The sequence below is a fragment of the Zeugodacus cucurbitae genome, chromosome 4, assembly GCF_028554725.1.
Source record: "Zeugodacus cucurbitae isolate PBARC_wt_2022May chromosome 4, idZeuCucr1.2, whole genome shotgun sequence".
Lineage (NCBI taxonomy): Eukaryota > Metazoa > Arthropoda > Insecta > Diptera > Tephritidae > Zeugodacus > Zeugodacus cucurbitae.
In genome coordinates, this window is record NC_071669.1 from 43,373,275 (window position 1) to 43,387,618 (window position 14,344).

Below are 14,344 nucleotides of genomic sequence, written 5' to 3' on the forward strand. Positions count from 1 at the left end.
ATACTCTGTAGGGCGAGCTTTTTGATGCTGCTCCAATCCGTTGAAGTGCGATCGACCACGTGCACTGTTATGAACAAAAATCACTGCACAAAGTGTTTGATTAAAAGCACTATACTTTGCGAAATAGTTTACCAATTTTCAATTATTACACTTAAAAACGCAGTAAAACTATTAACCACGTCGGGGTCACCAATTGTGGTGATTATTGTGGTCCCCGAAAAAAAGCGTTGATTAGAATTAAGTTAATAATATATTATTAGCGCTGATGCGCACGCAGTCGCTGCAAGTTTAAAGGGACACGTCACTGTTGACAGTCATAACTTCGAGGTCGTAGATAATTTCGTATACCTGGGAACCAGTATCAACAACACCAACAATGTCAGCCTCGAAATCCAGCGCAGAATAACTCTTGCCAACAGGTGCTACTTTGGACTGAGTAGGCAATTGAACAGTAAAGTAATCTCTCGACGAACCAAAATCAAACTCTACAAGTCGCTTATCATTCCCGTCCTGCTTTATGGTGCAGAAGCTTGGACGATGTCAACATCAGATGAGACGACACTAGGAGTTTTCGAGAGGAAAATTTTGCGTAAGATTTATGGTCCTAAGAACATTGGCAACGGCGAATACCGCAGACGATGGAACGATGAGCTGTACGAGTTATACGACGACATTGACATAGTTCAGCGAATAAAAAGACAGCGGCTACGCTAGCTAGGTCATGTTGTCCGAATGGACGAAAACACTCCAGCCCTGAAAAGGTTCGATGCAGTACCCGCCGGAGGAAGCCGAGGAAGGGGAAGGCCTCCACTCCGTTGGAGGGACCAGGTGGCGACCTGGTTACACTTGGGATCTCCAACTGGCGCCGAACTGGAGGCTTAGGAGGATGGGACCATGTGTAGAAGTTCACGCAAGTGAGGAAAGTTTTTGATTGTCATTCACTTGGGAGTGGCCAGAAACGATTCTTCTCCACATGGTTCAAGCAGCTCACGACTTCCGGTTTTAGACCAAGTATCCTCTGGGTAGCCAACAGACATCCGTTTGAAGGCGAGCTAAAGTGAAAAGGCGAAGCCCGATTATGCGGTTGTGCGTAGGGCTTGGGACCCACCACATAAAAACGAAATACCAATGAAAAATCTACGAAAGCCTCGGATGAGACACCCCCCTTTTGATGACGACCCCTGCAAACGTTTTAAGGATAATGAAATAAGGGCATGCACCTGGAATGTCCGTACCCTTAATTGGGAAGGTGCCTCTGCCCAGCTGGTTGATGTCCTCATACGACTCAAGGCTGACATCACCGCCATCCAAGAAGTGCGATGGACGGGACAAGGACGGAAGAAGGTGGGTCCTTGTGACATCTACTACAGCGGCCATATAAAGGAGCGCAAATTTGGTGTTGGATTTGTGGTGGAAGAGAGACTCCGTCGCAGAGTCCTGGCATTCACCCCGGTGGATGAACGTCTAGCCACAATCCGCATCAAAGCGAGGTTCTTCAACACATCGCTGATTTGCGCCCACGCCCCAACGGAAGAGAAGGACGATGTGACCAAAGATGCTTTCTATGAGCGCCTATAACGCACCTATGAGCGCTGCCCCCGCCACGATGTAAAAGTCGTGCTTGGCGATTTTAACGCCAGGGTGGGTAAAGAAGGTGTCTTTGGCACAACAGTCGGAAAATTCAGCCTCCATGACGAAACATCGCCAAACGGCCTGAGGCTGATCGACTTCGCCGGGGCTCGAAATATGGTCGTCTGTAGTACCAGATTCCAGCATAAGAAAATCCATCAAGCTACTTGGCAGTCCCCGGATCGAATCACTCGCAACCAGATCGATCATGTTAGGATAGATGGACGACATGTCTCCAGTGTTTTTGATGTGCGTACGCTTCGTGGTCCCAACATCGACTCGGACCACTATCTTATAGCAGCTAAAATACGCACCCGCCTCTGTGTAGAAAAGCGCACACGTCAACAAACACAAGGAAGGTTCGACGTCGAAAAGCTGCAATCGCAACAGACAGCCACGAAATACTCTACTCGACTTGCACTCCTGCTCTCTGAGAGCACTCATCAGCATCTCGGTATAAGGGAACTGTGGAACGGCATCTCAAACTCACTGCGTACCGCTGCAGCCGAAACAATTAGATTTCGGCGACGACAAAAAACAAGCTGGTACGATGAGGTCATACTGGGATTATGGAGGGAACACTTCTCCGACCTGCTGAATGGCAGTGAGAGTACAACACCAGGAGATGGCGAACCCGATCCCCCAATCGATGACGATGGAACAGATGTTCCATTACCCGACCATGAAGAAATTCGAATAGCAATTACCCGCTTGAAGAACAACAAAGCAGCGGGGGCCGATAGATTACCGGCAGAACTGTTCAAATACGGCGGCGAAGAAATGATAAGGTGCATGCATCAGCTTCTTTGCAGAATATGGTCGGAAGAAAGCATGCCTGACGATTGGAATCTCAGTGTGCTCTGCCCAATCCATAAAAAGGGAGATCCCACAATCTGCGCCAATTACCGTGGGATCAGCCTCCTAAATATCGCATACAAGGTTCAATCGAGCGTACTGTGTGAAAGACTAAAGCCCACCGTCAACAAACTGATTGGACCTTATCACCAAAAGTTGAGCAACACCAAAAGCTCCGTCATGATTGGGAAGGACCTCACCGAGCCGTTCGATACCAAACGAGGTTTCAGACAAGGTGACTCACTATCGTGCGACTTCTTTAACCTGATGCTGGACAAAATTATAAGAGCTGCAGAGCTAAACCGAGAAGGTACAATCTTCTACAAGAGTGTACAGCTCCTGGCGTACGCCGATGATATTGATATCATCGGAAGCAACAACCGCGCCGTTTGTTCTGCTTTTTCCCGCATGGATAAGGAGGCGAAGCGAATGGGTCTGGAGGTGAATGAGGACAAGACGAAATATCTCCTGTCATCAAGCAAACAGTCGGCGCATTCGCGTCTTGGCTCCCACGTCACTGTTGACAGTCATAACTTCGAGGTCGTAGATAATTTCGTATACCTGGGAACCAGTATCAACAACACCAACAATGTCAGCCTCGAAATCCAGCGCAGAATAACTCTTGCCAACAGGTGCTACTTTGGACTGAGTAGGCAATTGAACAGTAAAGTAATCTCTCGACGAACCAAAATCAAACTCTACAAGTCGCTTATCATTCCCGTCCTGCTTTATGGTGCAGAAGCTTGGACGATGTCAACATCAGATGAGACGACACTAGGAGTTTTCGAGAGGAAAATTTTGCGTAAGATTTATGGTCCTAAGAACATTGGCAACGGCGAATACCGCAGACGATGGAACGATGAGCTGTACGAGTTATACGACGACATTGACATAGTTCAGCGAATAAAAAGACAGCGGCTACGCTGGCTAGGTCATGTTGTCCGAATGGACGAAAACACTCCAGCCCTGAAAAGGTTCGATGCAGTACCCGCCGGAGGAAGCCGAGGAAGGGGAAGGCCTCCACTCCGTTGGAGGGACCAGGTGGCGACCTGGTTACACTTGGGATCTCCAACTGGCGCCGAACTGCGAAGGAGAGAGAGAGGTGGCGCACTATCGTCGATTCGGCTATAACCGGCTAAACGGTTGCAACGCCAATCACATACATTAGGCTTAAGCACTAATAATATTCTTCAACAAAGGGAGTATGTGTGGGACATACCACAATCTTTAATTATATTATATTTATAACATTATATTATATGGCAACGTCATGTCAGTAAGTTCTACTTTATTCCAGGACTGCTGACACAAAAGGGAACTGCCAGTGCATAAGCAACAGTTAGGTTCAAGTCCGCCTGCTGTTAGAAAACATAGCGCGTAAGCTTTGTAATACCATTCTCTATTTGGCAGCGACCGCGTGCACATCACATTGCACATCAAATAAATCATTAGTCTAAATATCTAATGTCTTTGATTTAAGGTTAGGACAATTATCACCACATTTTTTGTCTTATTTCTAACGAATTCTATGCACTTTTGCTTAAATGCTACGTTTCTTGTCTCATTTTTTATTTCCAATGGTAAATTATTAAACATTTTGAAACATGTGTAAAACGTAAATTTTTGCGCTTTGGAACTTTATTTATACTTAATTTTAAAATCATGGTTTCCATTTTCTTTTATTTAATGGTATAAGAATATTAAGTTCGAATCTTTCTTTAATACTAAGCCAATTTAAAATTTGTAACATATGTTTTATTGATGTATATTTATTACATTGTAGAATAGTTCTCATCCCTCTGTTTTGCAAATTTTTGCAATCTTTCCATATGTTTTTGATTTGAACATGTATATGTAATAGTGGAGAAATATTCAAAATGTGGTTTTATGATCACATTGTATACATATATTTATTGCTGTCATAAGATCAACTTTCTTACGAAATCTACAAATAATATCGGTCCTAGAATTGATCCCTATGGTATTCCTTTCTCGACAATACCCCTCTGTGATATTTTTACATTTACTTTTGTTCTTTGACATCTATTTTCCAGATATGATTTAAACTAATTTAGTTCGACTCCTTATTTATACATCTTTTTTATAGGAACATTTCTATCTATGATTTCAAATGCACATTTAAAATCAATAAAAACTGCAATAATTTTGTTATTTGTTCCCTTTGTTTTCCATTCATCTTTGATATAATTTATCGCTGTTTTACTTACGGAAACCCGATTGAAATTTTGAAAGAGGCATATTATCTTCAAGATATTCAATTAATTGTTCTTTCAGTATGATTTCTAACAATTTTCGATTGTTTTTAATGTATTAATTGGCCTAACCTCTTCTACTTCTTTGTGTTACGTACTTTTTGAATTGGGGTTATCGTAGATTCCCTTAGCGATTGTGGAAAGACCCCTTCTAATAGCGCAATTATCTAAAATCATGTCTCTATTTATTTTATTAAAATCAGGTTTATTTTTTTATTTTTACATATTTTACACATTTCTCCATTTGTGATTTCCCTGAATTTAAATCTACTGTTAATATTCCTAATTTGGTTTATGTATTTTACCTTGCTATTGTTCTACTTATTTCTTCAAAGCGTTTTATGAAGTATTCATTGAATTGGTTCGATATTTTTTCACTGTCACTACATTCGACTTCCTGAAATATAACTGTATTTATTTCGAATTTTTCTTCACATAGAACTAATTCTTTAATCATTTTAAACATTGGTTTTTGGCTTTGAGAATTTCGTATACAGCTCTTTATACAATTATTTTTTACATTATTTATTTTGGTATATATTTCCCAACTATCAATTGTATTTTAAAATTTTGCTGTTTGATACGCATTAATTTTTTCTGCTTTCAGTAAGTTTAGATTTTTATTGAACCACATTTTGGTGTTACTGTATTTATCTATTTTAGATTTTGTAATAATTGCAATTATATCTTTAAATGTCGTTTCACTTTTTAACAATTGATTTATCACACTTATAATAATAAATTATTCTACTTTTTTGTGGATTTTTTTGCAATTTGTTTGATTTTGTTGGGAGTTCTATTTTAATTGTTTCGAGATCCGATATCTTTAGATTTTCATCAACTCAAGTTGTTAAACTGAATGTGTTTGATATTACGTAATCAATAATTGATCTTGATTGGTTTGTTATTCTAGTGTCCTAGTTCTAAATTTAAATTTCCTTTCAAAGTGCACCTTTTTGGTAATGCTTGTGGATGCGCCTTGTGAGCGCTCTAGCTTCACTTGGGGATTTTCCCTTGCTCAGATGCCTGAGGTACCGGTTAACGATGACCCCACTCATTCCAGCTCTCATGGGGTCGTCGTAGCCCCCTGAGCAACCATCCGCCGGAATTTGTATCGGTTTTGCTCTCCTTCGATTCCTAGATTTATTCCGGGTTCTTGCTAGTAGAGGGAAGCTCATCATCCCTGGCGTGTTCCTCAAAGAGATATCTCTTTTCGGACGTAAGTCGCTCGAGGAATTGACGCCTTTTGGCACCAGCCGCTCCTGGTGTACGGGTGTTTTCCACCTTAGCAGCCTTCTTAGACGACACTACTGGGTGGGTTGGTTTTGCCTTTTGTCCATTTTCTTTGCCGTTTTCTTATACAATTATATACAATTTATGAATTTATTTATACATTTTTCCGCTCATGTTTTTTCTTCGTTTCCGCATTCACCAGCTTTATGGTTGAACCCGTTACATTTATAGCATCTCCTCACTTCGACTGTATCCAGCACTCGGCACCTTTCCCATCCTATATTTATCTTTTCTGCTCCAATAACTTCACGTTTTATTTCGAAAAGAGTTATTAACTTTGAATTTGAATGTTCCGGTACATATTGTTGTTTTTTAATTTTTTTTAGTGTTCTCTGTGTGTTCAAATCCGATATTATAAACGCGGAATTTAGGATTAATTTTTTTCGGAAATTTTATTTCATAGTTTTTATCCAAGTTTCGTTCTATAGCTTCTTTATTTTATATCGTTCATTATCATTGTCGCTGTTTATGATTACAACACCGTTTTTTCCTTTTTGAATGTTCGCTATATTTAAGCTACTTGGGTCAACTTTTTCGTTTAATTCTTTTTGAGTTTTACCACTTGTTTGTTTTTCTTTAGGTTGCACAATCAATCGCATTTCTTTTCTAAATTTAGGTACTTCTTTTAGCTTTTGGGCAAAGGTTTTGATTGAGATTGTTTCTTTATTATTTATTACGTCCTTTCCTTGCTTATTAATTTTCTCTGACTCTTCGTACTTTACTCACTTTGCTTTTTTCACTTCACTCATTGTTGTTCTGCACTTGGTTTAGTTCATCCATCCTATTTACAAATCTAGTTTCCAGTGCTCCCAGCAATTGCTTTACTTCATTTTCATTTTTTTTTTCTAATGTGTTTTGAAATTCTCTTTTGCGTCGATTCACCCTTAAAAGTCCTATCAGATTTCTTAATGAAAATAATTTGCCTCTTATAAGTCAAAAGCTGACAGATCACGAAGAAAACGTAAGCATAATACCTTGTGCAGTTGACTAAAGCAAACTTTCAATAGCTTCCGTAATAGAAGAAACCTGAATATATGAAAATTAGAGATTTACAATGCAAATTTATAATTAACCTAACGATTACCCTTCTCACGTTCAACCGTCACGACGGGCGCTGTACGTAAACGAGCTGAATTTGTCATGAAAAGCAAGAGTTTTTTAAGCGTCGAGCTCTTAAACTGCTCAGTTACAGAAACAAAATTGCAACAGCTAAGATTTAAAATTACGAAAAAGAAAACATTAAATTTTTAGAATATTACTTATTAAGAGAAGATATAATGTTTTTTTATGCTAAGGAGTGAGGGTTTTGATCTATCAGAAATGTGCTAGAGTGAGAATTAAAATCCTGACACATACTCACTCAAAATAAGGATCTAATCTGTCTACAAACTAATTCATTCAGAAGATTTCCTGGGTGTATTATGCTATCAATTTCCCGCATCTAGTGAGTATAGATAGATTTATAAGTTTTTAACGATTAGAATATGGAGGAGGATTTAACTTAGAATCCCAATGCAAATACTCTAAGACAAAAAGCTAAAAGGAAAAACTATTTTTGATCGGACTCTAGGTTATCGGAATGTGTATGGTAACTAGAATTTCATTCATTAGACCAACGTTTAATAAAACTAGGGCGTCTTTTGTTTTTAAAATCATTGTATTAGCATTAGGCTTAAAATAAGTTTAGGGACTATGGATACTTCCAACTCAGTGAAGCTAAATAGTTGCTCTCAACTAACGTTTTTTATAACATAGGTAGAATGGTATACAGATCTACCTGAAAAATTCTTAGTTTTAGATTTTTTTGGGATTCAGTGGCTTCTCATTACTATCACACCAAGTAACTAAATTGTTTAAATCTCTTTTGCAAGAAGTAATTACACTCCTATTATCTAATAGTGGTTTTACACACACATTACATTAATTGATCAATCAAAATTTTGATTGAGAAACCCTTTTTTGCCTTTTACACTGCCGGCTACTCGATAACCGATCAGCTGTTATACATTTTTATACTCTCACAACAAAAGTTGCTAAGAGAGTATTATAGTTTTGTTCACATAACGGATGTTTGTAAGTCATAAAACTAAACGAGTTAGATATAGGGTTATAAATATATATCAAAACGATCAGGGTGACGAGACGAGTCAAAATCCGAATGTCTGTCTGTCCGTCCGTGCAACAGATAACTCCAGTAAAATTGAGATATCTTAATGAAACTTGGAACACATGTTCCTTGGGACCGTGAGAGGGTGGCTTTCGAAAATGGGCAAAATCGGAACACTGCCATGCCCACAAAATGGCGAAAACCGAAAAACTATAAAGTGTAATAACTAAGCCGTAAATAAAGTTATAAAAGTAAAATTTGGAACAAAGGATCGAACTAGGAATGGGCATATTTGGATGTAATTTTTTTGGGGAAGCGGAAGCCCCCAAATCGTTTATTTGTATATATCTCACAAACCAATGAAGCTATATAAACCAAACTTTCTGCAGTCAATTCTCTTACGTACCCCACCACACACCATGAAAATAGTTGAAATCGGATAATAACCACGTCCACCTCCCATAAAACTGCACTCAGATTTATTTACAAAGTGGAAAATGGGCGTGGCTCCGCCAATTTATGGGTCGTATACCATATCTCAGGAACTACTCGACCGATCCGAATGAAGTTCGGTATATAAAATTTTCTCGACACCCTGATGACACGTGTGGAAAATGGATGAAATCGGTTCACAACCACGGCAACTTCCCATGTAACTCAATTTTGAACTCCATCTTATTCCTTCACTTTATAATACATACATAAGGAGCCAATGAAGATAGTGAAATAAAACTTTACACAAATACTGTATATGATCTGGGCACCACTTGTGAAATAATTATCGACATCGGACTATAACTTTTCAAAGTCCCGAATATCGAATATGAAGAATTCAGTGCCCCATGGTAATTTTTCACCGAAACTTTCGGTAAATCTCTCAGGTATCTTAATTTAATTCAGAGGAAATATTTTTCTCTTCTAATAGTGTGTCTCTGTACCAGAAATGGTTAAAATGGGTCATAACTTCCCCTAGCTCTCATATACCTAATTATAGGATTTTCGAATTGGGTCAAATTGTGTGTTATATGAATATGAATATATCAATAAATTGCGAGAGTATAAAGTGTTATATGAATATGAATATATCAATAAATTGCGAGAGTATAAAATGTTCGGCTGCACCCGAACTTAGCCTTTCCTTACTTGTTGTTTTTGCTTTTCATAAGAAGTTGGTAAGATTCATCACCTAGTTGATACTTTTAACAGCGACATCTACCGTTGCTTTTTTATCAAAAAATTCAGCCAATCGCAGGCAAAGAACGTATATATTATTACAAATACGGTCTTTGTCGCAGAGTTGAATTTCATTTTCAAGTCGATTAAAATTCAATTAAAAAATAATTTAGATTTTTTTTTTGTATGGTAAATCGATCTTAATAGGCGTTTTAATCGAGCAGAAGCCGGTTAATTGATCAATTAGCTTTTGAATACAAAGGCTATAAGAGGGACATCTACACAGTACTTTTAGATCTGTTGAATAGAAAAAGAGGAATAAATGCCAAATATGAGGATATATATGTTTTGTATTATGTAGTATGTTCGATATCTGTTCGAGAAAATTCGAACAATAATAGTAAATATTTAATTTAAAACCCGAAAAAAATATTTAACTGAAAACACCTTAAAAAATAATATTAAAATATAATATTCAAGAACGCCTAAATTTATTCTATGTGTTATCTACTTTGGTCCAAACTTAGATAAGCATGCAAATATTTCATCCTTATATCTGAGTTCGGCAATTTATATAATTTAATATTTAGTTTTATAAATCGTTTTTAATTTGTGTAATTAATAACTACAATGAGAGAAATTAAAATACGTTGTTAGAGATATCATTAACAGAAACAACCAAAGCCATTGGTATAAAACACATAAAGACCACAGACTAATCAATTTTTAAACACCTTCGAATGCTTTAACTTAAATATAAAATTTCTATATATTTTCTACAGGGTTTCACTGAGTTAGCAAGTAAAACTTCCGCTCAACAGCTTGTCAAAATACTAAACGATCTGTTTGCTCGTTTTGATCGCATTGCCGAGGTGAGTAAAACTTGTGTAAATTAATTTACCTTTAAAGTTATTCTTAAGCGACAATAAAGAGCATTTCCTTCACATCGCTTTCTAGGAATTCTTTCGTACTTCCAACATTTCAAATTGTATTGCTTGATTTACAAATTCCGAAAAGGTTATTGCGGAAATTTTCATTTGTAAATAACGGTCAGACCCTAAATCAAAACTTCCGGTATTTCATGGCTTACCATACCTTGTTAGAAAACGACAAATCAGAGAGCTTATTTGATCTTGCCGCATTCTAAAACTGACATTTTCTCAGCAAATCCTTTCTAACAATTAACTACGCATTCTAAAAAATATAAAAATTTCAATGAGGGGTCACTGAGAATGTATGCTGATTTCCATAAAGGTTGACAGATCACCCACAAGCAACGGTAGCTTTTAAATATTTCATATAACTTTTTCTCATTTCTTCATGTACGACCTCCAAAATGTATGCATCTGCAAGTATATACAATTTTTATTGCGCTCTATATTCATATGTAGCGCTTGACCATTCACGCTGAAGGAAACCAACGTTTACACGGTGAACATTAACAGTACATATGTACTTATGTATGTACGCATGCATGTCACTTAGCATCAACCGCTTTGACATTTATCGGAAGCAAATAGCGCACTTAAGTGACGGCATCATCTGTCACTGTTCGCACAACACCCGACAGCCGGGTTACGGCATCTCCTTATATGTAGATACTATATGTACATGACAAGACATACATAAATCTGCAGACACAAGAAAAAAGTAAAAGCAAAAACAAAAACAAAATAAACAATTGACCAAGTAGTCAAATGAAGCCAAATTGCTAAAGATAAGACAAGAATGTAAATATAAAATTTTTACGTTTTTCCGGTTTGGCCCTGGACGTTGATGCATCGTGCTGTACACACTATTTGTTATTATTGTTGTTGCTGTTGGTGTTGCTGTTATTATTGCAACGATATGCTGTCGCTGTTGCGCTCGCCTCATTTGACCGCAACCACAGGACAATCACTGTTTACGTGTGAAACTCTTGGGCGATTGCTATTATTGTGTGTCGCAGTTCGAGAGTGACAACTGGAAGACCCGACCGGATCATGCGGTGTGCAGTGTGGAGACTGGACTGCACATGATAAAGGCCATCAAGGATGTGCGGCTACACACGCACGTGAGTATAATTCGTTTTTTTTTTTCATAGCAAACAGACTAATGTGTTGTAGAATGTCAATATGTATTTTAACGGGATGTTTGTGGTAAGAAAATATGCTTGGACGGTTTTAAGCCAGAAAGCGGCAAAGGAGAAATGTGGTTTAGCCTTCCATTCTTCAAATTCCTCCATATTTTGAATGCAATAATTTGGAGGAAGAAAAAGAAAATTAAATTAAATCAAAACCCCCTTTTATTTATACTTTTTGAAGAACTTGTTCATATGCTTTAACCGCAGTTTACTCCCCTAAATATTACTTCTGAGATATTCTTAGTAACATAATGGAGTTGTAGCTGGATTTGCACACATTTCTACTATTATAATTTAAAATATTTTCTTTACTTCGATAGTTTTATCATATAAATTTGAAACCTACGAAAATATCGGTTAATAATTACACACACCGAGTTAATATCATCGATATCATTATATTATCATAGAGTGAACCATACTATAGATTAATTGAATTAATAAATTTTAAGCTGAATTTCCCCGAGCTTCATTTCATTTTCGTATAATTTAAGGGATATTTAGATCCAATTTCTCAAGGCCTAGAAACACTAGGTACATGAAGAATCTCAAACTGGGACATTCTGAAGTCCAGCGGTTTCTTCTCTACGCACGTACTTACGAAGACTATGTATATGGGAGGAGAGAAGTTGATGGAAAAGAGGCACAGTGTGCTTTTTCACGTAAAAATCGAAGTTCAAAGTGAAGGTGGGAGGGATAGTCTTCTGTTGTAAGCTCTTAATCAACACAAGCTTTTGACTACCAGTCTCCTGCAGTGTCTTTCGAGCACGAGATCATTTTGGCACGCAGTGATGCATAAAAAGAATGGCTTTCCCTCAGCAAGGTCCATCTCGACACGATCATAGGTGTACTTATAGCGTAGACAGACGGCAAAGTTAATCTCGATTAACTGCGCTTTTAATCAGTTCCAAATTTGTAGGTGACAGACGGCAGCAAAGCGAGTTATAAACTCCCACAAACAGCTGATTGGCAATAATATTTTCATTTTGGTAAAATAAAATTGGATAGAAAGCAAAGCAAATACATAAATGCGTTATTATTAGAACTTCCACTTTAAAATAAAATTAACTATTTCATTGCATGTGTATGTTTTTGTTAACATTTAATTGAAAAACAGCTGCCAGTACTGCTTATTTTCATTCACAATAGGTTAAAAGCGGCCATGTTTAACAATGTTGCCAAAATACCACCCACACCCACGAAGAGCTGTTTCAGACGTGTCAACTCCTGTTGTGGCAATTCTTAATTTATAGAGAGAAGAGAATTTCGCATTTCTTCGTCGCCCCCTCTCCTATATACTAAGAATTTCCGCAACAGGAGTTGACACGTCTGAAACAGCTTTAACTCTCTAAAATTTTGAGGATTAAATGGGAATTAGCAAACGGAGTTAACTGAGATAACTCCCGAATTAATTCCGATTAAAGCAGTTAATCTGGATTAACGCCGCCTTCTCTCGGGGGTATTACTGGGCAATGTCCAATAAGTACACATGCGTTGTGACTTGACAGATGGAAGTTAACAAAGCTGTTTGGAGAAAGGCTCGGTGGAATCATCTAAACATTTGCTCCTCAAATGTCAAGCTTTTGCTAGACAGAGGTTGAATCACATTGGTAGGCTCACCTTCGGCGAACTAGATGTGACTAAAAATGACATAGCCGACTTAAGAAGTTTGTAACCTATTTCAAGCGCTTTTCCGAATCATAAGGGTATAATTTGATACTTTTGTGGATTTCGAGATTTCATATAGGAAATTGTTTTATTAATAATATTACCCCGTACTTCATTTCTGTAGTTTTTAAATAGTGTTGTTAGTGAAATTTAATGCTAAACGCGTCCTCTCCATTGTAATAAACCCTGATTAGCTCTGCTCATTGGCTCAAGCTTACGATTGGTTTAGCATGCAAGATTTCGGTCTTCTGTGAATCTCGGTTTAAATCATGAGGTCACAGCACTCGGCATTATATGCAATATTGACACCAAGCTTCGGATAAGCGTATGGTAATTAATATCAAATACGTTTATGTAAGAGATTTGTATGTACCCATATCGATATAAAGAGGACTGGTGATTGACAATTAGCAGTAAAATCCAGAGACAACACTGTAAAATGCAAAAAATTCTAAAGGTCATCTATCAGCGTATTTATTCAATATATTGCAAAAAATTTCGCCAAAATAAATAAAATATTAATAAAATCCCATCCTTTGCTTATATCCACCGAAATGCACAAAAAAATTTAACTGGAAATATAACTTCGCTCTTTTTTACGCCAGATCCACTTGACTTATGCTTGAAATTTATATTGGTGCCACCTAGCTCATCCATTAACACCTTGGTGTATTTCAGAGGAACAGCCACAACGCTGCCAATATAATAGGCAGCACAAAAAATCACAACAACAGCAATGACAGTTTTTTCTGAGGCCAGTAAAACGGTGTTTTTATTGACCAGCAGTTGACGTGATTTTGTTTTTGCATGTCACCATCGAAACAAACCAAAAATTTACAACCAACATGTGAACACACAAGCACCCAGTGTGTGCATGTGCGAATTTTCACCTCGTCTCTTGTGTACCGTTATTACATATGTACATATCTACCGGTATGTAAAAACATACGTGTTTGTGCTGCTGACATTGCTGACACGAAAGGTTCGAGGTAACGGCGTCAATGTTGACAATTCATTTGCATGGAAATCGCTTTGAATGCATTTCGTCCTGTCAGCAGCAACCAAAAATGCACCATGCATTCATACACACGCACGTACACACATACACTCTCACGCAACGACCCACTCACTGTACAACAGTGTAGACAATGTCCAGCTAAATTGTCGTGATTTTGTGCAAGTGGAAAATTATTAAATTCAACGCTTAAATTATGCCAGAGTGCA

At 37.6% G+C, this 14,344-nt stretch overlaps 1 protein-coding gene across 9 annotated transcripts in view; it reads left to right on the forward strand.

Moving 5' to 3' along the window:
• Adcy8_1 (adenylyl cyclase 78C) overlaps window positions 1-14,344 on the forward strand; it is a 219,527-nt gene that overhangs the window by 190,000 nt on the left and 15,183 nt on the right. For all 9 annotated transcript variants that reach the window (XM_054229445.1, XM_054229448.1, XM_054229447.1 and 6 more), the window contains 2 exons: window positions 10,113-10,202; window positions 11,222-11,383. In XM_054229445.1, coding sequence (XP_054085420.1) covers window positions 10,113-10,202; window positions 11,222-11,383 — 252 coding nt within the window. The remainder of the gene's footprint in view (window positions 1-10,112; window positions 10,203-11,221; window positions 11,384-14,344) is intronic.